The 27,740-nt window shown below is 36.7% G+C and overlaps 1 protein-coding gene across 2 annotated transcripts in view; it reads right to left on the bottom strand.

The window, feature by feature from the left end:
- The window catches only part of LOC108709625 (Nance-Horan syndrome protein), a 121,163-nt gene that overhangs the window by 4,280 nt on the left and 89,143 nt on the right, over positions 1-27,740 (bottom strand). Inside the window, exons 2-7 of one of the 2 annotated variants that reach the window (XM_018249644.2) lie at positions 18,113-18,265; positions 16,351-16,481; positions 14,026-14,088; positions 7,705-7,894; positions 3,636-3,767; positions 50-2,989 (exon numbers count right to left, since the gene is read on the bottom strand). In XM_018249644.2, coding sequence (XP_018105133.1) covers positions 50-2,989; positions 3,636-3,767; positions 7,705-7,894; positions 14,026-14,088; positions 16,351-16,481; positions 18,113-18,265 — 3,609 coding nt within the window. The remainder of the gene's footprint in view (positions 1-49; positions 2,990-3,635; positions 3,768-7,704; positions 7,895-14,025; positions 14,089-16,350; positions 16,482-18,112; positions 18,266-27,740) is intronic. The other variant, XM_018249645.2, reaches the window with a different exon arrangement.

The raw sequence follows: 27,740 nt of genomic DNA, 5'->3' as shown, positions 1-27,740 counted from the left end.
ATTTGATAGATAGCTGGCCAATAATAATTGATTAATATAATGACTATACCTTTCCCGGAGGTGTCTTCCATGTTTTCAGATGGATCATAATATCTGTTGTCCTCTGAGGCACTTTTGGTTGGAATTCCTGATACAAATTCAGATTCCTGCTCTGGACATTCATCGCTGAGTGAATATACAGTGGGGAGTTCTGATACAAAGCTGAGCGTGTTTCCAGGCACTTTATAATTGTTGCTCAAGTCTGACTCATTGTCAGGCATTACAAATGTCTCAGCAGCATTTTCTTGCAATGTGAACCCAGGAGTCATTTCTTTTACAGGTTCTGGTATAGTCATTACATCATCCTGTATATGTATGTCTTGGGTAAACTTAAGTTGATTATGCTCTCGAGTGTGGCCACTTTGCTCAACTGCTATCTCATTACAGTTCTTTCTTTCATAGTACTCTTGAAAAGTTGTTGTAGTAGTCTCTGGCTGTGCTAAAAACACAGTTTCTTGTACAATTTCATTAGTCCAAGGTTCTTTAGTGACTCCAAATATATTTGTACCTTTTTCCTGTCTGTATATTCCATCACCAGTGAACAATGCACACTTGTCAAAAAACATACTTTCTGGACTGGTGTCAACTGGTGAGGGATCCATATATGGTAGGATGGCTTCCTCTGTAGAAAACTGACGCAAAATTGATTTTCTAGCTGATGTTGCAATTGTTTTTTCTGTGGTATAGGTATCCACTGTTATTGTGGGATCCTGCGAGCATACAATATTGTAGGTTTCTCTTTGCTTTGACTTTTTATTTTGCTTGTTGACAGATCTGAGATGGACAGATTTAAGTACAGATGGTGTAATGGCAAGTGCTGGTGAAGAATTCAAGTCAAACTGATCATCTGACATATTATTATGACTGAAAGCATGCATCTGTGGTCTGTAGGGTAATGGTTTATGTAAAACATGAAGAGCACTTAGGTCAAGATGGGTAGGAGGTATAGTTGGAAGCTCCAGTTCATTGCCTCCTAATACATTACCACATTTGGTAGATGGATGTTGCAAAGACGATTTTCTTTCTGGAACTTTTGGCTTTCGTTTGTTACCACCTGGGGAAAGGGGCCCATAAAAGAAAGGCATGGGGAAGGAGGATGTAGGGGTTTCTGACTGGCTAGAGTAACCACTTGAGGGTGAAGCTAAGCCAGCAAACTTCTCTGGAGAAGACAACTTGAACTCATTTTCAACAGAAGGAAGTGATGGTGAAGTTGCTCTGGATTCAGACTGTGACGTCTGGGACTCTGAACTTTCTGGTGACTTAATGCATTCAATGACTGTAGTACCCGTAGCAGTGCTTGAGTTTGATAATGACCTATAAGGATCACTTGTTTTCAAGTCATTGAGGAGCCACAGATCAGCATAGTGAGACTGCTCTCCACTGTCATGTTTAAAAGAAGGAATATCTGTGGCTAGAAATTGAGTGTTCTTCAAATCATTGTCATCCTGATTAACCCATGGAATTTCTCGTTGATTTGGTGTAGCAAAGTTTTCCACTCGTAAAGGAATATTAGACATCTCAAGTGGCAGCTTAATTTCCCTGGAAGTGTGAATGACTTTCTGCTGACCACAGACTATCTTTGGTTCTTTCTTCTCAAGAATATCTGTGTTGTTGTCAGATTTTCTTAAAGATGAACTACGTTTTGGTGGTGGAGGCTTTGCCTTTGGTTTCTTAAATGAGATGTTTTGGTTCCCTTCATAACCTTGATCAATATAACATTGCCAAGCATTATCTGTATTAATAGAAGAAACACCAGGACCTTGATCACTTCCTGACCTTGTTGGTGCATAGTTACAAATATAACTCCTACTAGTGTTGAGACCACAGTCAAAATGCATGGAGGTATAATATCCATCAGTATCTACAGAAAAATGTGAACCTGTATCTGCTTTTTCAGATGCAGGTTTTTCAAGAAAGCTATCATACGTGCCCATACTGGTAAAACTAGGGCATGCTAAATGGTCTGTCTTTAAGTGTTGTGGACAAAAATCTTGATGACATGAAGCATCATGGTGATGGTGAAGGTAATTCCATTCACTGTCACTGGTATTACTGTTGTTTGGATCATCAAGCAGATCAGCGACTGTGGATGTAAAGGAACTGGTTCTGTGACCTCTTATGCTGTCTATGTGGTCATCACTGTATTGTTCACTGATGAAAACATTAGAATCTTCACCAGCGTGGGGAGCTGTGTTCAAGGATAACTCTGAATCACAGTGGGAAGATCCAGTCAGTGGAGGAGATGCAGCTGGAGGGATTGTTTCTGATGTCTGGGAGGGACAGGTTGAGCTACTTCCACTCCAATTTCCACTTGATGACTGATGGTCATCTTTCTGATCAATGTGTGTGCTCAACAACACACCTGCTGCAGAAATTGAGTGAACAGGGCTTCCAAATGTATCTGAATTTGAAGAGATATCACAGCTCCCTGAATCTGCCATTCTTGATAGCCTTGATCTCCCCCTTTCATTCAAATGTAACTGAGGGCTATGTCGGTGTTGGGAATAGGTTAACCCTAATGGCTGGTGGTCTGGAGACACTTGACTGGTTAAACCGTCTTTATCTTTCTTTAGTGTCCTTTCTGTGCAGGGCAAATAACAATCTTCTTCATACGTTGATGATTGTGCACTGCAGTCATGGTCATTGCTTGCTCTAGCACTTTCTCTAGGAAGACTCCTTGAACGAATACGACTGGATACTGTGTTTTTAAACATCTGGTCCCCACTCTCTGTTAGGGCTGCAATATTACTAGCAGAATGAGAGAGAGATGCTGCAATTCCCTGTCCCCTTTGAGCTCTAATTCTTCTGCGAGATGGAGCAGCAATGAGTATATCATCTGTTTGGCACTCTGTATCACGTGTACCAGATCTCCTGTTTGCAGAGCTGGCAAGCTCAGGGTTGGCATGAACTATAATATTACGCTCTCTTGCAACTGGGGATTCATCAGAATCTGCAATACATAAAGAGGAAATAGTTTCTAATGAATCATCTAAAAAGGTAACTACTAATTTTAATTATTTAAAATAAGGTAATTATTTCCATAAATGTTTTCCACCGTGCCAAAGTAGGGCAATGAGCTACCATGGAGTACTGATATTTTACTCATTGGACCTGTGTTTACAAAAAAATAGCTATGGCGTATGGCATATCTGTCTGTGTTTATTCTTTAAGGGTAGGGTTAGGTGCTTAAGCTTACCTCCAAGCTGTATCCTGGTGGTAGGTAATGAAGGTGAATAACCATAAAAATCATTGCTAATATTATGGGTATAATCTCTGCTGCCACCTCAAATGCAGGTATCAAGCCCCAAAGTAGCTAGCTTTATGTAAATATTATTCTTCCAACCTATCATTCTTTACTTAACAGCCTTTGTTTTGCTTTTTTAGATTACATTTTTCCTTTATTCTTTGTTTTATTTTATCCTATAGTTTAGTTACATTTTGTACACACTGCTAATATTCTATACTGTGGTGTAGAACAAGTGACGTTTTATCATTAAAGCAGAAGGGATAATATAGATAGTTTGGTAGAGTAAATTTAATTTCTTACAATAAACTCCTAAACAACCTGAATTCATAAATATAAAACCAGGCCAAACCTATTTCTTGTTGAACTCTTCTGGGAATTCCTGATATAGTTTTCCTTCTTCTCAGTTTTCTTCTGCGCTGCAGTACAGATTGTGAATGAACAAGTGAACAGCGTATGCTCGCCTCTCTATCAAATCCAACTCCTGCAACCATTAGAAAATTGTTGTTAATCTTTGCATATTTGTTTCTACAAATAATCATCATTAATATAATTTCATATACTATTTACTTTATACATTGGTATAACAAATATTGTACAAAAGCTTAATGGCCAAAATCAAGTGAACAAAATTTACATGAAAATAAACCTTACTAATATAATAACCCTTCCTCGTGTCTTGTAGAAATTTCACTATAATTAAGGTGCTGAGATGAAATGACCTGCACAAGGATCTGACACTGAATTAGAATTCTGGTCAGAGTCCAGCAAAATAGACTAGTAAAGATAGCCACATGCTCTACATTCCTTCTCTGAATTATAGCATTTAATGCCATTTCATTGTGTCATCTGAGGCACTGTTGTTTATTTTTCTTGGCATGACATCATCAGTTTATAATCAATCATCACTCTTTATAATCAATAGTTGGTGTTGTGTTGTTGATGGTGAGGTCCATGGACACCTAAGCAAAAGTAAGCAAGACTGATAGCACTTGTTCATTTATATAAATACAAGAAGTAGTGAATCAATTTTTACTAAACCATGCCCTCATATTTTAAATTTTATTTAAAGTGTATGAAGTATAAATAACTTGAGAACTGAGACTGCATATTTTTCCAGTGATGATACTTTTAAGACAGTAAAGTTTATCAGATATAAATACAGTATGTGTGGGAAAGGTGGGTGCCAGTGAGTGAATAGCATGCAAGCAGGTACAATTTGTCTTTATCATGTAAAGTTCTATACTTAGGGTAGGACTACACGGACGTTTTCGGCGAGATCCGATGCGCTGCGACAAAATGCCGGCGACAAATCGCATGCAACGGAAGTAAGGTAAGAGATAGAAATGTCGGATGAAGTCGCAGCGTTGATCCGACGCAACATGACTAGCAAGTTTATTTGCAAATGACAGTTAAAAAAAATACTATGTTTGCATTGGTAACTAAATCATTAAAACTTGCCCTAAGGTGGGATTGTATGAAGATTTACTTGGGAGCAGCTATTTGACATCTCTAGAGAAGTGAAGCACAAGGCAAAGCTGAAATTGCCATCACAGAAGTAAAATAAACAGATACATTTTACATATACAATATGTGTAAACACAACACATATTAAATTAATGTTAAAAGCAACAGTAAATCATATATTTTCTGGTTTAGAACAAGTCTATTTCTTATATTTGGTTTATTACTATTTAAGATATGAAGGTATTTCTTAATTTACACAATACTAACATTCCTGTTGCTCAGTATTCTGTTCAAATCCCGAGCTGGCTTTTTTTAGAAGGCTGTGGGCTGGACACGCATAGGCTTCAGCCCTACTTATGTTGCCTATATTTTGCATATTATGAAAGGAAATTATGAAAAACCTTTTCACAGTAAACAGATGGTAGCATTAACACATACCTTTGAATCAATATTTGTGCAGAATTGTTCTACTGGACCAAACAGCTTTATAGACCAGTAAATATTACATCCAAATACTGTAGTACTGGATTGCTCTTCCATGTGACGATCAGATGATTTTCTACACTAACTTCCTATTATTTCTCTTTTCAAAGAGTGCTTTTGTGTTATTCCACGTTGGATTTAGGCATTTTGTTGCAAACAGCACAGCTCAAATGTACATATTATGTAACAAAAACCCAAGTTGAATATGAAATAATTTAACTTATGATAGAAACATTCTGGGCTTTATAACACATCTAGTAAGCAATCTGTAAGTAAATCATCTCTTAATAGAAGGCAGTTTGAAAATAGACTTTACACAAAAACTGTTTTTTGCATAATCATGATCATCTTATGCCAGCAAGTTGATAGAAAGTGTTATTCTAAGCCACTTTCTAACATACAGTACATGTATAACAGAATTTTATATTGTAAGCAGTATCTGTCTAATTGTTTGCATTCTCTCCATTCCTGGCTCTGACTCCTGAAACAGTCTTGCAAGCCAGCAGATAAAAGGACCTGGGGGGAACAGACTCTTGTTACAGAGTCAGATCCAGAAAGTGATAAACTCTGTTTTCAACTGCAATTCTATTTAAAAATAGATCCACTCCGTGCCCCATCTCCATTGATTTGAATACAATCTGCTTGCATGAAGTCACATACAGTGGAGTGGAGTGAGGATTGGTCTGAAAATGACTGCTTTTTCGTATCTGGGACAACCTCTGGCCCGCTGTGTGTGACTGCATGCAAGTGGAAGCATTCACATAGAGCTGGGGCACAGAGCAGATACTCTTCTCTAAAGCCTAGAAAAAAATACGCAGGCTAAGAGTCCTTGGCCTAAAGCCACTGAAAGCTTTCAATCAGTGTATATGGGAAAGTTGCTTAGAATTACACGTTTTTGCATAGATTTTGGATGGAGAACCCCTTTTTAAATGAATCCACATTACAAAAAAACATACAGTATACACAATACCCTATGTTTATAAACACAGTACATCCTAGCAATTACAATGGCACAATATGTAAATATGACACATTTTCTATTTATTAATAGGGTTTGTTTTCAATATAATGTTTCCCTTCTTATGGGCTGTTAAGTTCAGGGTATTGTATAGAGTTCATGTTTGCATATGAGTATGGAGATGTCAATGTTTGTATCACCTGAGGCATCTTTCATTCAGTGTAACAACATACACAAAAAGGATCATGAAGATTGCTTAAGCAAAAGTAAACATGATTAACAGTCTTTGTTCGTATGTGCAAATGCAAGAATGAATAGAAAGAATGTTTGATACTTAGGGGCAGATTTATCAAGGGTCGAATTGAAAAATTAAATTTTTAAATTCGAATTTCTAGGTAATTTTAGGGGCAGATGTATCAAAGGTCGAGGTGAATTTTCAAATTGAAAAAATTCAAATAAGCTATTTTTGTGTACTTTGACTAGGGAATAGTCCAAATTCGATTCAAATTTGCATAAAATTTGCATAAGATTCTAAAATTCATATATTGAAATTTATCATGTACTGTCTCTTTAAAAATTTGACTTCGACCATTCGCCATCTAAAACCTGCCAAATTGCTGTTTTAGCCTACTGGGGAACCTCCTAGAACCTATTTGGAGTCAATTGGTGGACTTTGAAAAATCAAAGGTTTTTTGGGGAAAAACTTCAAATTGAATTCGATTGAATGTTCTATTCCTTTCGATTCGTACGATTCAAATTCGTCAGAATACGGACTCATTCAATCGAAAACTGACCTATTTGACCCAAAAAACTTCGATCTAATGTCGGTTGGTCTTTTTGAATTTGAATTTCGACATTTTTTCAATTCAAAATTCGACCCTTGATAAATATGCCCCTTAATGTACTAGGCTAGGGAATAGTCCAAATTTGATTTGAATTTGAAAAAAATGTGAAAATTAGAATATAGAAATTTATCATGTCTCCGTAAAAATTTAGACTTTGACTATTCACCATGTAAATCCTGCACAATTGCTTTTTTAGCCTATGGGGGACATCCCAGAACCTATTTGGAAAAATCAAAGTTTTTTTTTTTTTAAAAATACTTTGAATCAAATTCAATAGAATATGATCCGAATGATCGAATACAGCCTATTCACTCAAAGTTAAAATATTCGATTTTTTTTAAAATAAATTTCAGTTGGTCTTTTTTTATTCGGATTTCGAGTTGATGGGAGTTTAAAAAAACTCCCATCACCTCGAAATTTGCCCCTTGATAAATTTGCCCCTTATGATAAAAAAAATTCTCTTATATTCCTTTTAGTTAAGCAAAATCAATAACATACTGTATATATGTTATTGATAAAATACAGAATTATTTTGAATTCTTTGTAATTAAATAATAAAATTGCCATATTAATACTGCATAATCACAACATTTCCATACCAAATAGCACTGTATTTTTTATACATATATATATAAAATACATTTTTAGATATAATGTCTGTACTATACCAGTAACATTGATGGGTATAATGCAAGAAGTAATCACTTGGGACTCCTGTTTCATCTTCTCCTCAGGAGTGGGCAGAGGTAATTCCTTGTCCCAGTTCGTTTGCTTATCCAGTGTAGATGGAACATTGGGAATAGGGTTTTTTGGTCTTTGCCCTATATTGAGATCATCTTCCTCCTGAGGTGGATGAGTCTGTATAACAAAAAAAAAAAGTCTTCAGGTTCTAACAATACTTTTCGCTTCAAAAGATGTACATATCTAAACCATCAACACCGGTGCATTAAATAATAAGGAAAACTAAGGTGGGGGATAACTTCAGTAGTAACATTCTCTTGGAGGCAGCATTGTACTTTTAAACGTCTTAATAAATAATCTCTGCACCTATCAAAGGGCAAACAGTGCTGTGTTCTTTTTTTTTTTTTAAAACAAGTCTAGCCTGAAGCTGAGAAATCTCAAGTGAATTATTTATGAAATACAAAATGCTCTCATTTTGTTCAGCAGATATTTGTTTTGTTTTTTTTAGATTTTGTAAATCACAATTTAAAGGAGAACTAAACCCTAAAAATCAATATGGCTAAATTTACAAGCCTAAAGTTTCAGCTTCTCAGTAGCAGCAATGATCCAGGACTTCAAACTTGTCACAGGGGGTCACCATCTTGGAAAGTGTCTGTGACACTCACATGCTCAATGGGCTCTGAGCAGCGTTGAGAAGCTAAGCTTGTTGTAAATTATCTATCAGAAAATTAGGTTGGACTGTAATATAATCTGGTGTTACAGGGCTGATTATTAAATTGTGATGCTAATTGCACTGGTTTCTGTGCTGCCATGTATTAATTATCTGTATTAATTACTTATCAGCCTTATACTGTGACATTTATATTCTATGTCTACTGAATATTGTAAGTGGGTCCCTAAGTTCAGTAAGTGACAGCAGCACAGAGCATGTGCACTTGTGCAGTGAATCAGCAGAAAAGAAAATGGGGAGCTACAGGGGCATCTTTGGAGACACAGATCTTTACTGTTAAACTGCTGTGGTTGCCTTGGGCTGGTATAGAAGCAGAAAACATAATATACAACATTTCTGCCCACTTTTTAGTTAAGCTTTAGTTCTCCTTTAATCTGAAAGAAATGTCTAAGATGCTAGTGCTCAGCTACAGCTGAACATATTTTAATGTATCTTCCATTTATCTGCTAAGGAGTTATGTGAGCTGGAATTCAATAACAGCCACAGGGCACATGTTTAATATGTCTGCACTGATACATCTGTTTTATGCAGATCTGAAAATAACACATAATGACAGTATTCAGCACAATTTTGTTAGTGATTAAGCTTGGAAAATTAGCCAGTAGAAAAACAAATATGCAAGGGAAAAAATGAAAGCAAAAGAAGGGTATATTTAGTCAGAGTTGCCTGTAGAAGAGGTTGAGCTATTAAGCCTGCAATGTCTTCATTGTTTTGCCATTGTTCAAACAGAAAGCAGCTAAACCATTCACTGCCATAAAGGAAATAAACAACAGAATGAATTCTGCTCTGGTGCTATGGAAGCTTTTCCCCACCTAAGTAACAAATAGATGGTTTTGCCTGTTTCTTACACTGCCTTCTATCATATTTAGGACCTCTTCCCATTTAGCATGTGGTAGATTTGTTACAAATTTTTCTGAATATCATTACGCTAATCTTCTTTTCTTGGCATCCTGGCAATCATGGCTACCCTCAACATTATCTCCCAAAGCAAATTGAAAGAAGAGCGAACAGTGCATTGTGCCTCTTACCTCTCCGGCATTTTCTGGCCATAGAAAAGAGATGCCAAATGAAAAGGCATTAGTAATGTAACTTTGCTGAACAAAGTCTACATCTTTTTCTTTCTATATTTGCAGCTTTTGTGTTCATTCCCCAGCAGACATGAATAGCTCATACCAACATGAAGCACAAAAGACTTTGTTTCCTAGGTAACATGTAGGAAAGAAAGTTTTCTGCATGCTTCTAGGGGGGAAAGGCTCTATTTTGTTGCCAGTTCCTTCCCTGAATAACAATAGAGTGCTGGATAATGAATGAGTATGTGTTTTGGCAAAAATAAGCTTTGCTTGTAAATGGTTATTAGAAATACCTTTGTAGTGTATCGTAAGGCACTGTAACACTGAGGGGGCTATTTATTAAAGTCCGAATGCCAAAAACTCATAAAATTTGATTTTTTTTTAAATATAAAATCAGATTTTTTTGTGGAAAACACTGTAAAGAAAAGATCTCTGTGAAAGGAGGTTAATTTATATGCAGACTATATAACATGTATAATATGTATACAAAAAGTATGTTTTCCTTCCACTCATTCTGTAGCCTTTTTTATATACTTTTTTGATTTCTAAAAATAAGGCTCTTTAAATTTTGTATTGGCCATTATTGTATGTATTGTCTGCAAGAGCCCTGCAATCAGTCTCTATAGTAGTGATTCTCAACCAGTGGTTCGCAACATATTACGCACCAACCCTTTAATTGTTGCCCCCAGTTGCCTCAAAGCAGGTGCTTGTTTCTTCATTTCTGGTTTGCATAAAAACCTGGCATACTGCCTGTAACAGAGCCTCTTGTAACTGCCAGTCCACATAGAGGCTACCAAATGAACTATCACAGCATTTATTTTGTCCCACCCAGGAACATTTTTTATGCTGCGTTTCCATCTGAATGTGGCTCATGGATAAAGGTTGGGGTCCACCCCCTCTATAGGTTAATCAGTCCTAGAGGCTGATCAATCAGATCAGATTTATGCAGATTTGAAAACAACAGCACATAATGACATGATTCAGCACAATTTTGTTAGTCACATGCCATTTTGCATGATGAACAACAGTGCATGGCAGTCTAAAGCACTGTGATTTCAAGTTAAAGGGTTTGCTCACCTTTAATGAACTTAATTAGTATGATACAGAGCCATATTCCGAGACAAATTACAATTGATTGTTGTTTTCTTTATTTGTGTTTTTTGAGTTATTTAGCTTTTTATTCAGCAGCTCTCCAGTTTGTAATTTCAGCAATCTGGTAGTAAGGGTCCAAATTCCCCTAGCAACCATGCACTGATTTGAATAAGAGACTGGAATATGAATAGGCGAGGGTCTGAACAGAAAGATAATAAAAAGTAGCAATAACAGCCTTACAGAACATTTGATTTTTAGATTGGGTTAGTGACCCCCCCCATTTAAAAGCTGAAAGGAGTCAAAAACTATAAAAAGAAAAAAAACGAAGGTGAATTGAAAAGTTGCTTAGAATTAGCCATTCTATAACTTACTAAAAGTTAATAGAACAGTGAACCACCCTTTTAAGGTGGCTATACACATACATAGTAACATAGTAAGTTAGGTTGAAAAAAGACACAAATCCATCAACCTTTTAACTCTATATACTATCTGCCTAACTGCTAAACATTCTGACATTTTTGGTATGTGCATGCTGGCCAAATGATTCCAACCAATACCTTTGTACTATGCCAGATGGGACTTATCCTCCAATAGTATGGGCCCAATTATTTGCAAAATACACACATAATCGTATTAAGGAGTAAAGATAAAAGGCAATATTTATTTAACTACCATGCCACAGATACTTAAAACCATTTAAAATAAATAAAAAACAGCGCTGCGCTGGGTTCAGGGATCCCTTTAACCCCAAATAACCACTTATAAAGAGGACTCCTCTATGTAGGATTTGATGGAAATTTGATTATGTCTAGGTGGCTCAACAGCCAGTATTCCAATCAAGCGTTAGTAGATACACATGTAAATCCAATTGTTCATGTGAGGGAACGAAAGTGCATCCTTATAATTCACATCCGCAAGATATTGCAGAGAAGAAAATCCTGGTTATATAACACTGAATAGCGTGCTGCAGCTTAGTGAAGGTTACTATCTCCCGCGGGTACAATAGTCCCCGTGATGGTTTGCGGTGCAAAGCCAGTATATCAGGTTTAATGTCTTTGCGGGTAACTGGATTTGCCAATGTCTACTGTCCCATCCATATATTTACAGCCGCCTATTGCTCTCAGTGGCCAGCTGAGAGGTTGCGGCTTCGTGATACTGCGATCACTGACAGTCACCGTATTGTGCCAGCCCAGGTGTAACAGTTATCCCGGCTATCACCAGACCCGAAAATAAAGGTATACAGACCACGTGTCTTTGAGAGTTTTTCACCCGATAATTTCCGCGTTCCATCAACTGGCAGGAGATCTTCTGATCTTCAGGAGGTCCTCTTGACAAAGCCACGTTGAGTGGCGAAACAGCTGTCGAGGCACAGCGCTGACACTGAATCGTTTGGGATACCCTGCTCCCCTATTTTGGGAACTTAAGTGCGCAGACAGAAGATCTCCTGCCAGTTGATGGAACGCGGAAATTATCGGGTGAAAAACTCTCAAAGACACGTGGTCTGTATACCTTTATTTTCGGGTCTGGTGATAGCCGGGATAACTGTTACACCTGGGCTGGCACAATACGGTGACTGTCAGTGATCGCAGTATCACGAAGCCGCAACCTCTCAGCTGGCCACTGAGAGCAATAGGCGGCTGTAAATATATGGATGGGACAGTAGACATTGGCAAATCCAGTTACCCGCAAAGACATTAAACCTGATATACTGGCTTTGCACCGCAAACCATCACGGGGACTATTGTACCCGCGGGAGATAGTAACCTTCACTAAGCTGCAGCACGCTATTCAGTGTTATATAACCAGGATTTTCTTCTCTGCAATATCTTGCGGATGTGAATTATAAGGATGCACTTTCGTTCCCTCACATGAACAATTGGATTTACATGTGTATCTACTAACGCTTGATTGGAATACTGGCTGTTGAGCCACCTAGACATAATCAAATTTCCATCAAATCCTACATAGAGGAGTCCTCTTTATAAGTGGTTATTTGGGGTTAAAGGGATCCCTGAACCCAGCGCAGCGCTGTTTTTTATTTATTTTAAATGGTTTTAAGTATCTGTGGCATGGTAGTTAAATAAATATTGCCTTTTATCTTTACTCCTTAATACGATTATGTGTGTATTTTGCAAATAATTGGGCCCATACTATTGGAGGATAAGTCCCATCTGGTTTTGTTGAAATTTTGAAAAGTATATGTGGACACCTCCAATTAGGCCATTTCAAATTGGAGAGACACCTTGCGCAATCAATTTAAGTATATAAAAACCTTTGTACTATGGATATTAGTCGGCTCTAAAAATGTGATCTACCAGTGTACCATTGGTCAGTGCTGTAGCTCCTCTTTACTTCCTGGTGTTCTTATGTAAATAAAGCTGTCAGCCTGAACAAATGGAACAACAGAATGGTGATCATAACTTGTTAGGCCCCTCCAATGTTCCCTCTAATTTTTATTTTTGCTGTGTGCGCTGGCCTCAAAATTTGTGTGCACAGCATAGAGGGAACATTCAGTATTTCATACAGGATTGGCCAGTGAATGGTCACATATAGTCTCAATACTTATCATTGCTTTTGAATTGTCTTCAGTTAATTTGTTTGCACTCAATATGCTATCAAGTTTTAATGATCAAAATGTGGGTTCCACTGACCCAAAACGTTTACTTTTACATTAAATTAAACTTCTTGGGTGGAATTGAAGGCGCGTGGCTGAACCTTTTCAAAATAATTATATATGTGTTTAATGTGACTGTGGTATACTTACACAGTTCAGTTCTTTTCACATTGTGATCTATTGCTCACATTCTGTCCCAGTAATATCTAGGTATTTTATGCTATGCTGTGGGCCATGGATGTAACAAGGACCAGATTTAGAGGCATATAAAAGTCCAAGTTTCATTTTTGTAAAACAGTTCTAACAGAATCCCTCATAGTGAGACAATATTTTAAACAACTGAATACTATTAAATAATATAATATGTTTGCCTCGCAACGTTAAGTTGCTTTAACTTCTCAGTTTGCCACGATTCCGTTGTTTTGCCATATGGGCCCGCAGACCTGATGCTGCCCACCGCACTCACATATCCTGTGCTTGGATGGGGTTCAGGGGGACCAGCTTGCTAGTGCAGAGAGCAAAACTATGTCTCAGATTTAGGAGGATAAGGTTTTTGCTGCTCTGGTAAAGTACTGCCTCAGACAAATGTATCATTACAAACAGGGCCCTGATGTCAATACTGATGTAGCCTCAATCTACAGTTAAACCATTTTTGCTTTGATTATTAAAATGAGAGTAAAGTGTTGATAAGAGGAGTTAAGAAAAGAAGATAAAGGCAAAGGTCACACACAGAAAAGGATAGCTTGCTAGTGTTTGTAACAGTTAGACAGAGCAACAATTATTTTTGCTTGATTTTCAATACCTTTCTACTCCATGGGGTCAAATGGCAACATTCAGTAGGGGAGTACGAACGGGTTCTGTTAAACTAAGAACATTAAATGTGGAAAATACATTAAAACACGCGTACATGAAAAAATGGTGCAGAGCATACAACTCACATGTGTATGATAGTAATGTTAAAATAAAAATGGCAAACAAACAGAAAATGAAATAATGTACAAAAAGGCAGGGCTTTTTTTAGTCCAGGTCACTGAGGTTCGGGGGCTGCCCAGGGCTATACTAGCTTAGAAAATAAAAATATTTAGAGGTATTGTACTAGCATACTTCCAAATACATTGTATAAATGAAAACAATGTACAATTCCATTGCTTTTAATTAGGGATGCACCACATCCAGGGTTTGGTTCCGGACTTGGTCAGGATTCGGCCTTTTTCAACAAAATTCAACTGAATCCAAGTGCCTGGCTGAACACAAACAAGGAGGGTAAAAAAGTTTCCCGCCGCTCTCGGTTTGGATTAGGGATTTGGCCAAATTTTTCATTAGGGATCTAGGATTTGGTGCATCCCTAACTTTTATAGAGCCATCCCACATAAGTCTACTTTGCATGGTCACTGCTGAAAATATTGATACGCAGAACACTGTGTTCAGTAGATTTAAATTTTTTGTATTTCTTTTTTATGATCTACTGGCATACTGGCACTCAAAATGCCCATAACATGTTACAAATGTTATACTTTGGTGATTTTTGTACATATCCATACATCAGACTGCTCAGTATACAAAAATATTATGTTTGATCCTGAGCCCTATGAGGTAAATACTGTACAGCCCCAGATTTCTTCTGAGGGCGCCCCTAGGCCAGTGTCCCCTGTCGCCCCCAACTTCCCCCCACCAGACCCCAGAACGCATGCACGTAGGTAGGTATGTACGTGCATCCTTTGTTTCTATGTCTGGAGCACAGGGGCAGAGTGAGCGTAGATTTAAATAATGGCCAAAATTGCCTGTGTGCCTAGTCCTTAGTGTTCCAGATGTAAGCAAGGTTTAGGTGTGGCTGGGTGGCATTCTTACCCTTAATTTGTGCCTTCCTAGGAGAAATATCTGCCCATCAAAGGAAATTGGCACCCTTTTGCCAAACTGTCAGTTTGGCTAACTGCAACATATAATTCTTCACCTTTTTTATCAGGTACTGTTCACTATGTGTAGACAGAAGAGCAAAAAAGGACCGCAAACAGCTCACCGCTCTCCCCTCAGGCCAGGTGCTCAGTCAGACAGTGTCCCCACTGTACACACAACAAAAATCGGAAAGCAGACGGCACTTCTGAAAATGGGGTTTATTGGAGTTCCTGCTGGAAAGACCTAACGCGTTTCGGGAGTTATCCCTTAGTCATAGGTTAGCAGTTCACTAGCAACAGCTGGGTTTTTTATACAAAAGGTACTAGTCTTCAAAAACACAGGGTTCTATAACTGCAATACTAGAAACGTTGTATACCTTCTAGAGTGCAGCCATTGTAACAAACAGTATGTGGGACGTACATCCCGCATGCTGAAAGAAAGGATAAGGGAGCACATCAGAAGTATTACCAATAGAGAAGAGAGCACCCCGGTTGGCAGACACTTTAAAACATGCTCACCCAATGGTCTAAAAGACCTAAGGGTGAAAGTTATTGAAAAGGTACGGGTCCCCATCAGAGGAGGTGATATTATATAGATTAAACCTCAGAGAGGCTTTCTGGATCCTCAAATTGGATACTAGGATCCCTAATGGTCTAAACTACAGACATGATATTAGCTATTTATATTAGAGATGTAAACACATTGACTTTCATCAAAACAATTAAGTAAACAAAAGAAAGCCTAGATGGGTGCATGTGACACGCAGAAACTTTTTCAGCCTTCCCGTTAAAAATGACCCCTTTAGGAGGGGGAACGTACCAGAATTATCCTCGCTACAATATTTGTCTCTACAGTTTGTTTGGTTTTAACTAATGAATATTGTTTCAAAGAATTCTTTTTAATTGTTTTACTTTGTTTCAGTTTTTAATGGATTTAAATAAAGGTGTAATTTTATTGAAAGCCCACTAGAGGGCACTAGTACCTTTTGTATAAAAAACCGAGCTGTTGCTAGTGAACTGCTAACCTATGACTAAGGGATAACTCCCGAAACGCGTTAGGTCTTTCCAGCAGGAACTCCAATAAACCCCATTTTCAGAAGTGCCGTCTGCTTTCCGATTTTTGTACTGTTCACTATGTATGTAATTCTGTATGTTCTTTGCATAAACCCATTAATTATACAGATCTGTGGAATATGTTAAATACAGGTTATTAATAATAATAAGTAAAGGCTTACTTGTACAACATGGCGCTCTTTTAATTCTCGTCTCTTCAGATTATTAACTGCTGGGTATGTGGGAAGTGGTGGGGCTGTAAAAATTGAGCCCTGAAACCGTCTTTCTCTATTATCTGCCCGGATCCGTTGCTCTGTTTGTCAGATTAAAAATTGGATTTAATGGAACAGTCCAAAATCAAAAACGTTAAACTGTACAGTGCATATAATCTGTGCAAACAATGCTAAAAGACTATCAAGAATAACATTTTTTCATAAAGCATTAGAGAGACTATAGTCCAAGTTTTTCGCCCATGGTACATCTAATTATCTTCTATTAACAGAGCTGATTCCGGGAACTGTCCTTGATACTGTTTTCCACAAGATGGCAGAAAAGCTTTATTTATCACTTTCAAGTAATTATAATACAAATAACTCTTGAGAACCTCTGAGAATGTTTAATAACAATCAATGCATACTAAAAGCTGCCCGTCAGGTGGAATAAAAACACCCAAAACAAGGTATTTTTACATGGAAACTATATTTAATATAATTAAATGTTTTCATTATTTATTTAAAGCATGTTCCTATAACAGTAAATGCCACCACACATTATGCTTGTGTTGTTTCTTTTCTTTCATTGGATTACCACACTGCCATTTAATCATCCTGACCTTAAAGGAATTGTTCAGTGTAAAAATAAAAACTGGGTAAATAGATAGGCTGTCCAAAATAAAAAATATTTCCAATATAGTTAGTCAGCCAAAAATGTAATTTATAAAGACTGGAGTGACTGTATAACATAACAGAGCACTACTTCCTGCTTTTCAGCTCTATTGGTTTCCACTGGCAGTAACCAATCAGTGACTTGAGTGGGGCTACATGGGTCATAACTGTTGCTTTTGAACCTGACCTGCATGCAAAGGATCAACTGTAAACTCACTGAACAGTTATGTCCCATGTGGCCCCCCTCAAAGGTGCTGACTAACTCCGAGTTAGAGAGCTGAAAAGCAGATAGTTGTATTCTGGCTATTATGTTAGATTACTGTAGATTACATTTTTGGCTCACTAACTGTATTAGAAACATTTTTTATCTTGCACATACAATCTATTTACCCAGTTTTTATTTTTACATTGAATGTTCCTTTAAGCAACTTCAGAACAGTGTGGTAAGGGAAAAATATATCATTAACAATTTCTTCTGACATGACCTAATTGATGCATACGAATTCCTACCAATCGGAATAATTAATAATTCAAAGAGGGGCAATGTATACAATAAATCTAATTTTAATTGTTGTGTGTGTGTAGTTTTATGAATGAGAGTGCAAGGGTGACACCTAGTGGCCCTTGTGTTATTGGCAATATTTTAGCAATGGTACCCTATTGATAATGATTTCAACTCAGTGTCTTCATTAAATTACATTCTGCAAAATATCAGTTTAAGAAAAGTTAATTATGTAATTTATCATTATGAAATACTTTGTGGTTTGGTTAGACCACCAGAAAGTACTTAGTTTTGCACGCAAATGGGTGAGAATGAAAGTGCATCAGAAAAGATGTGGGTATATTAATGATTGCTATAAGTATAACATTAAGGCCCTTGCTGAGAACTGAAAGATCTATCTATTACATATAACAATATCCTCTTATCTTTACTACCACTTCTTAGTTTTATATAGAGAACAATAACATGTCACACAGAGAAGCAAAACATTTATTTGTGCAGTTTACAGTTATATATATTATAACCCAAATATAGATGTGTGCATGTAACATATCTTACCTCTCCGCATTGAACGCAAACTCTGCTTGGCATGGCGGTGCATCTCTTCCACACACGGGGGCCTCGTGTTTGGCAGGAATATATTCCTCTGCTGATGCCAGGAGGACTTGTAGTACACATCCAGTTTGCTTTCTGTATCCAGGTTTGAGACCGCTGCAAAGACAGAAGACAACTTCAGATTTAGCCACTTTTGGTATTATGGTGTCAATACATCACCAGATCCTGTATCCAGCACCCATTCATGGATTCCAACTAAAAGTAACTTGTGGGCTTTGGAACTGCAAGGTAGACCTATCAACCTCAACCCTACCTGCAGCCTTTGGACAGAAACTGCTGTTTTTTATACATTACGCATACCTCTCAAAATTTAAAAAAATGGAAAGAGGGACAAATATATCTGCTGTGGTATGCATGGTGAAAAAAATGTGAAAACTCACATTTTATGACCACACCTCCTAATTAACATTTTACAACATTTGGCAGGTTATGAAAATTTGAACACACTTCTGAGAGTTTTAGGGCCATGTTTTATGTGTTATAACAGTTTTGCTAATAAAGGTGAAATTGCCCATTTAGCTGTGAGTTCTCCCAAATCGATAATCGATACAATTGTATCTTTACTCATCTTAAATTGTTACAAATGTATTGAAGTACAACTGCTGTTATAGGCTCACTGCCTCTTATTTTAATAAAGTTTCAGCAACTTTGTATCTGTTTCTGGTGTCAGTGCAGGAGATCAAAAAGAAATTTGGGACTTTTTAATAAAAAGCCAGGACTACAGGTTAAACTGTCAAAATCGGGACTGTCCTGCAGAAAATGGGACAGTTGGGAGGTATGCATGATGCTATATCTATGGCAGTCCATGGCTATTATAGTCTACATGGTGATATATAGAATGACACACCAGCATAATCAATTAAACGTTTAGCTTTAAAGCATACTTTAATATAATAACAATAAGGGAAAATAGCTAGTTAAAAAATGCAAGGGTTTACATATAATTGCAAGGGCTAAATACCTCAAAAATTAACTGCTCTGTTAAATGTAGTTACTTGTTAATGCCTATACTGATTTAATTTGCAAATAAATTCAACTTTGGAGTGCAGCTCAGTCGAGGAGTGTTTAGAAAATTGCCAGAAGACTGTGCTTTCTGATATCTATTGTGCGTGAGGTATTTTTCTAATATCCTTCCGTTTGTCTACTATCCATACCCCCCCATAAGAAATAAGCATATAACCACAAGACATACAAAGAGTAAAATACAGGACATTTTGATATCTCTGTACAAAATCATACATTTAGTATTCGCTATTATTCAAATTTGTAGCAATTAAATAAAGTTATACCTCCAGTTGGTTTGTCTTATAAATTGTCTATAATAAAGATATATGAGAATGGTAATTGTAAAATGAAGGCTCCTACATTATTCTTATAGAGCTGCAAAATATGTTAAATGTGAATCAAGTACATGCTCAAATGTGAATCAAGTTAAAAAGACAGCAAAATATCTCATTCATTTGTGTTTTTCTCTTGCTATTTATTGCTGATATGGGCAACCAGTAGATTTATTAATGTTGTAAATGTAAATCCATTCTGCTTGCAGGTGCCAGTTGTATTAAGAATGCATTGCTATCATTTGGTGGTAATAATGATGTGAGCCTGAATAAGCCAGGCTGTTACTATGAAGCATAAGCTCTAGGTGCAAGTGCTAATTAGCAAACAAATTCAGTTTGCCATTGGCAGCCAAAGAGATTTCTGCTTCATGGCCTTCATGACCACTACCGGAGCTAATAAGAAAAGTCTGCAGCCCTCCAGCTGTGAGTGGACTGCACAGATATACAGAACTTGATGGCTGCAGGTTGGAAATGCTTGTACTGAGCCTGTCTTTGATTTGATACAGTACAGAACATTTTGTGCTTGTTTCACCCCACTGCATCCTTTGCTTTTTCATTAGTAAACAATTAACCATAGCTTTGTTCTCATGTTCAATGTAAACTGGTCATGATCACCTCAGCATATTTGAAAGTTGAAACTGATGAACTGTTTCTGCATAATAGTGTGACATGTAAATTATTATACTAATCCATTATGGCTGGCTTCCCTACATGTCATGCCTTATTAGCACCCAAGGGAGGGAAGATTGGGCTGGATAATTCCTTCTTTAAGAACTACACAGCCGTATCTTTAGAATATGCTGCACTTAGCAGACACCTTGAAGTTACACTGGCTTTTACTATGTCTGTTTCTTTTGTCTGTAACACTACTGTAGCTCTATATTGTTTGTGTAAATGAACAGTACTTTTCCACTCAGATGCAGTACTTTACAAACGCTTGCAATACAGATACCTGATACATAATACAAATGTGTTTTGTTCAGCTTGTGAATGTTATAGTACAGTGCTGTATTCTGTCACCAATTGCCTGATCTTGTCTCTGCAATTACAGATATGGCCAATGACACACAGTGCTATTTGTCTCCCGCTCCAGATAAATACCCTACCATAGACAATACTGAGAATTGTCTGCTAAAATACTCAAATCATGTATAAATGTTCAAAAATACCTTTGTATGCACATAAAGCACAGTGGATCATTGCCCTAAAGCTCCAAAGAAATGTAGAGATGATAACTGTGATGATATAAATGCAATCATTACAGGTCCAATAATCATCATTGAGTGAGCTATGCCCCAGTTAAGCCTTTTATAATTTTATTCCTGCTCCCTCCTCATGAAAACAACTGAAACATAAATACAATATCGTTCTATTGTTCTACTATAATAATTGCATTACACTGATAAGGTTTGGCCTGTGAATATGCCATCAGCTCACTCCTGCCATGCTGTGCTTAAAGTGCATTAGAATGCTGGAAGGTAGAGTTGCTTCTTAGCTCATTTAGGCATGTTCATTCTAATAATTACTTTACAGAGGCCAAGGCTCTTTATGCTCCATTTATTTTGCTGTATTTTCGGGATTTCCCCCACAGCTGCGTCTGGTTAGCCTTATGCTTATTTATGATATTTCAACACCATTTTAATGCTATTTTTTCCTGAAGCATATTCAGATGTATTCTTGCAGGTTACAAAATAAAAGTCCTTGGACATTTGACACCACTGAATTCTAAGTATGATTTATATTAGGGTCGGCCAAAGAGTCAGTTTTGTTTTAAACAATAACATTTTTATTTAAAATTTTTCTAAAAAGACCTGTGTGTGTGGATCCTTCTTGAGTGGTGTGGAATGTCCGCAGACCTTGCACCCAAGCATGCCGGCATTTTGATGGGCTATCTATATATATAAGCTTTAACAGCACTTTTGGTTATTCATTTCATGCATAAATAACATTCAGTTATTGGATCCGTTAACCCTGAAACCCGTTATCCAGAAAGTTCTGCATAACGTAAAGGCTGTCTCCCATTGACTCCATTTTGTCCAAATAATCAACATTTTTTTAAAAAATTTCCTTTCTCTCTGTAATAATAAAACAGTAGCTTGTATTTTAGTATGATGTAGAGAGTGTTATTCTGAGACAATTTGCCATTGGCATTTTTTATTATTTCTGGTTTTTATGTTATGTAGCTTTTTATTCAGCAGCTCTCCAGTTTGCAATTTCAGCAATCTGGTTGCTGGGGTCCAAATTGACTGGAATATGTATAAGAGAGGCCTGAATAGAAAGATGAGTAATAACAGGTAGCAATGACAATAAAATTGTAGCTTTACTGAGCATTTGTTTTAGATGAGTTCAGTAACCCAATTTTTCAGGAAACGCCCAAAATGTTCGGAATAATCGTACGAAACCAAGCACAGACCATAATATCTTCACATTGCAAACAGGACCTCTGCTATTGACTTCTACGGGACCTCGTCAGGTTGACGATGGAGTATTTTCAGATTCTGACTTTTTGCATCCTCCAGGTATAGTAAATCTCGAAAAATTTGAGGTTTTTTTCCACTAAGAATTCCAATTTTACAGTAAAAAAGACTCTAATTTTTCAGCATTCGGACTTAAATAAATAACCCCCATAGAGTGCTTCAAGTCTTACCAACCTTCTTAATTATTATTTTCTACACCAGCTGCACAGTTTGTAAAAATCATCGCCAATGGCAACTAATGTAGTTGCCAGACTATTCCTTGTATCACCTCTGTATCACATCTAACCTATTTGCTCATTAGCAATAATTTCAGCCTTACTAACCATTCTCCTTGAGCTTTACTGTAGTCATATGTTATAGGTAATGAATTAATTGCTGACATTCCTCTGTTACTTCTAAGAAATGTTATCAACCAATTTAGCAAGTTTAGCATAATAGTAAGCAACGGAAAGAAGTTGCTATTTCTGATGTTATGTTGGAATTAAAGGGAAAAAAAGGTGAACTACCCCAAATTATCTCTGCAGAGCTCCTGTTTAAACAGCATGGATAGTATAACTTATATTACTAATACAAATACAACTGCTCTTTGATAAATAATGTGTTTAAATGTAAAGGAATTGTATTGTAATTTTGCAATGGAATCAATATAAATGAAGGCATTGTTTCTGCCACGATGGAGAGATTTATAACTTGTAACCATGATTAGAAAATCAACGTCAGTTGTCTTTGCTCAAAAGTGAGAAGTAAAGCATGCCCTTTGTGCAATATTCTGATAAGTGTTGTCCAATCCATTTTGGGAGTCTACATAGAAAAGGAAGGCATATATCTTTGCTGTACTTGTTAAATATGTCACAGCTTCATTCATAAAAACAGAGCCTACGTCTTTGTCACCTGCCACAATGAAAACAAGCCTTCGATTGCTCGTTATCAGAGCTTATTGGAAGAGTCCAGATAAACTAAAGCAGGCAATTAATATTCAAATTACAGACACATCCTCATAACCTACAATCACCTGTATCCCAGCAACAAGCTATTCTCCTGAATTGATGGATTATATGAATTATAATCAAACTACAATTATTATATATTTATTATAATGGGGAAGAAAAGAAATGAATGCCCTGCCAAAGACGATATCAGGTAGGCCCAGAGTGCAGGAACATGTGCAAATACAGATGTAAGCATTCATGCAGATTTATACCTAGTTTATTTCATCAGCAATTATTGTGCTTCTGTTCTTCAAGTGTTAATAAAGAAAAAGGGTTTAGTCTGAACCTGTAAAATAAGAAATTATGTAGGAAAAAAATGGACTTTGAGGTACCAGACATAAATCTGTCTGCAACCTATTTTCTTCTGCACTTCTTCAAGTGGAGACCTGCTGTCTTTGTTTTGTTTCTAGTTAAGAATAAATCAATTTTCAATGTAGTATTACATTTACAAGGCCTACCAGAATAGATTAAAAGACAGAGTACTACAACATATCTGCAGTGTATAGAAACAGAACAAGTCAAAGTAATTGTGCAGCTTAATTCCTTCTGTAGCTAAGGTAATTTAGTTGATTTGTAGCAATGAGAAACTCGAATTCTAACCCCTACACCACCATGACTAACACCATGTTGTCTGTTCCATCAAAGAATTCTAGAATGCCAGCTTTACAGCATTGCCAATGTTCAAATTTCATGATTCACTAAACTGAGTTATCTCTGCCCTTGCTACACAGAATCAGGAATACTAGGAATCCTATCAATACTATTATAGCTACTTATAGGGGCCTATTTATTATGCCGTGTGAAAATAAATTTGCAAGAAAAAAGGTGTAAATAACTGTGTAAAATAAATGGCGACCGTATCATGGTGTGTGATGTTTTATACCATGTGAACGCCGGATTTTCTGCTGTTATTTTACACTGTTTCAGACCTTTGTAAGTAAGTTCTGGCAGAAATTACTCAAAGATGCATTACAAATGACACCAATTTTATGCTGCAAATCATTTCTACTATTATTTTATTTTTTACACCACATAATATATATGCCCCATAATATTCTACTCCATGCCAAAACTCATTTTGTTAAACAGGGATGCTTGTGTGTGTATATATATATATATATATATATATATATATATATATATATATATATATATATATATATATATATATATATATATATATATACACACACACACACACACACATAAATAAGTTAATGGGTCATTAAAGGGATGGTTCACCTTTAATTTAACTTTTAGTATGTTGTAGAATGGCCAATTCTAAGTAGCAATTGCTCTCCATTGTCTATTTTTTATCGTTTATCGTTTTGGAAAGAGTCAGAAGAAAAAGGCAGATGATTAAAAAAAAAAAACTATAACAAAATAAATAATAAAGACCAAATGAAAAGCTGCTTAGAATTGGCTTTTCTATAACATACTAAAAGCTAGCTTAAAGGTGAACCGCATAGGTTTTTAAGACTGGAAAGGATTTGTGATTAGCCATTACATTTTAAATTAATATTGATGATACATGAAGACATATATACCTATTTGTTCATACAAATGTGTACTAAATGGCAGCACTATGCTTAATGAAACTCAGTAGCACTCTGACCACCCACACACACATATGCCTTAGTAACCCCCTCCCCTTGCAGGAGAGTCCTTCATTCTTTATAAATGATGCTGATGAGAAGAGTCTAAAAATAAATGTCAACTCTGACTCAGAGCTGCGTTTCGCTGAAGCCTGCAGACACAGAGAGGAGGAGCCGCTTTCTACACACCAAAGCCTGCTGGGCAGCCGGTTGCTAAGGAGACCCTCATCCATTCATTTCTAACCTCTGTCCTTGCTCAGAATATGTTAGTACAAGTCATCTCTAGTCTTCCCCTGTACCCGTGACGTGTGCACTGGAAGCCTCTCATTGCCTTTCTTCATGTAAAAGGCAATTCAGAGCTCAGCAGCATCAGGGCTCATTAGTAATTTAAAGAGGCATATTTACAGTCATATTACCTTAACATAATGGAAGGGCTGCCTGCAACCTGTCTCTCCAAGTACCAAACTGTGTACTTAAATATAACATGCAGGTGCATTATTCAAGAACTTTCCCATATCTCAAAATTTCTGAGTGTGTATTTCCTTTTTTATTTTGTTCCATTTGAAACAGACTGATAAGCAGAGGTTCTGGTTACTTCCACAAATGTGGAAACATACGTTTTTTTTTACAAAACTTTTTTAAGAAAAAAAATCTCTCTTTTAATCCTATGGAAAAACATTAGAAACATATCAACCCCATAAGATTTTCAAAGTGTACCTAATACAATCCCAAACATCTGCCATAAACATGTTTACCAATGAACGTCTGTTCGTCTGAGGATAGAAAAATAAAGGTACGGCTACTGAACATATTTTACTGAGAAAAAATACAAGTACAATGTGTACCTTCTTACAGGAAGTTATGTTTCATATTGGTTACTAGAACAAACATTACAAATTGTAATGCTGAAGGTTACATTTCACCAGTTTATTAATCCATAGGTTGCTGGTTTCTTCCAATGAGTTAAAAAACAAATAATCCCCCTTTTCACTTTACAGCACTGGAATCCAGTCTTCACTCCAGCCAGTGCCACCATATACCTATTTATTTCTTTATCTTTTTAGGAGCTAAATATTGTCTCCACATCTCAATCTTCTAACCTCTAGTATACTACGTCATACCTCCCTTCACTTAACATGGCACTTATGTGCACTTATGTTCAGCCTAAGCAAAATAAATAATATGCTTTCTGCCTTTTCTTCAGAATTATGAATGCCCCTGCACTGGAATGAAATAGTATGCAAACTAAAGGCACAATGCATTTCCAGCATAATGCCTATTTAATGAGCTTCTATACAGTATATACTGTTCTTTAAAATCACCTTGACATTATGTGGTACAATTACCATTGTCATATTTTTATTCTTTTGCAAAACACTGGAATAAAACCTGGTCCTGTCTCACTCGTCACCGTAATTAATACTGAGTGGAAGCTCTTTTTATAAGGGCCCTCTGGCACTTTAGTTTGTTTGTGTTTACTGCATTGCTTATTTTGTACTTATCCTTTATATATATTTATACAGCACAGCAGAAAATGCTGACCCTTAATATATTATGTTTATAAAACTCTATCCTAATAGACTGTGGATTTCCTATTTTAATATGTGTAAAAGTGCCATTGAGCAAAGCTCAGATTCCAAAAATGTTGGCACAACTGGAAAATATAGGCTTGGATTTTAACTGTTAATGCATCATTCAATATTTGGAACTGCATCCTACTGTAAATCACACACAAAATGCATGTGTCTTCTTCAGTAGCTTAATATCTTGCAACAAACAAAAGCAGTTTGAACAGATCTGTACTAAAATAAAGACTGTGCCAGATGGAATGTTTTCAGATTCCCTTGATTTTTTAGCAGCTGTACATCTTTTAAAAAGTACAGTAGCATGGACACAGATTTTTCTGTACTGTCTACAGACAGACTAGGAAATAATCTGCTTCCTTCTAAGGCCAGAAGTGAAGCTGTGGAATGTCCTTGTGTTGTTTAAAGCTCTGTCCAGCTTCCCAGTTATCAGAGAATTCAGGCGCTTGGCATGTCAACGGCAGCTAGAAGGAGCAGCGTGTTGGAGCCAGGCATTTCATGCTGTTAATTTTCCCAGTGTGGTCTATACTTTAAATTGTTATGTTGGTCTAAGTCTAAAACCTCAACTCTTTTGTCAGATGGTCTGGCTGTAATCTATGCCACATAAAAAAACAGTCTAAAGCCACACACACTTTATAGGTACTTTTCTAAGCCTTTGAAAATCAAGCTTTTCTGTTCTGAATAGAGTAGAACCAAAGGACTTGCTATCCTTAACTTCCTGCAGCCTTAATATAGTCCAACTGTATTACCAAAGCTGTCAAGGTTCAAAGTTGCAGTCAGCTGGGGAATCATTGTGTTTAGACATGAAGCATGCCCAGCTTTGGATCTGTTACTTTACTACTCTGTCTTTTATGGGTGCTCCTAATTCTAGGAGCAGGCTGCTAAACTGTTACACTGTTGTCACGGGATACAGAGGTGCCAGTGCTTAGTAGTGTACTGCTTCTACATATGGAGATGCTCTACGAAGTATTGGTTGAATGCATTACTGGTCACAGTTGGGTGCATCATTCTGCAGAAATTTCACCTGAGTTGAGATTCTCCCCTCATTGGCAGAAACCACCCTAATATCAGATTTATTAGATGCAATATTATGTGCATATTCATTACAATTTCTTGTGGCCAAAAGCTCCTTATACAGTCTTGCTTCTGTTCAAAATGCTTGCTGCAACTTGCACCAGATTCATACAAATGCACACTGCAACGACACTGGTATTGACACGACACGTTGCAGAAAACCCAGCTCGACAATTTGCATTTGAAAATTATACTTTGCACACTGCACCTTAACGTGAATGCACCTTTTTTCATTTTAGAGAACAATTGAGTCAATACTGCTATTACCCTGTTAAATCTTTTTTTTTTATTATTATGTAGCTTCCCTATTTTTACAGCATGTTGGATTCTTGTCAATGTTCATATATCATTATTTGATGTTCTAAGTTCTAAGACTGAATCAAACAGATATAAGTCAGCGATTACAGACTCATGGGTGGTATGTGTCTGTGAATTCTCCAAAACCAGTACATATTCAGGATATTAGATCATAATAGCCTTGGGCATTCAGGTGTTTTTAAATATGTCCCTCAGTTC

Source organism: Xenopus laevis, chromosome 2S, assembly GCF_017654675.1.
Source record: "Xenopus laevis strain J_2021 chromosome 2S, Xenopus_laevis_v10.1, whole genome shotgun sequence".
In the NCBI taxonomy this organism is placed as follows: Eukaryota; Metazoa; Chordata; class Amphibia; order Anura; family Pipidae; genus Xenopus; species Xenopus laevis.
Note: the sequence above shows the minus strand (reverse complement) of the source record. Positions and strands in the feature narration are given on the sequence as shown.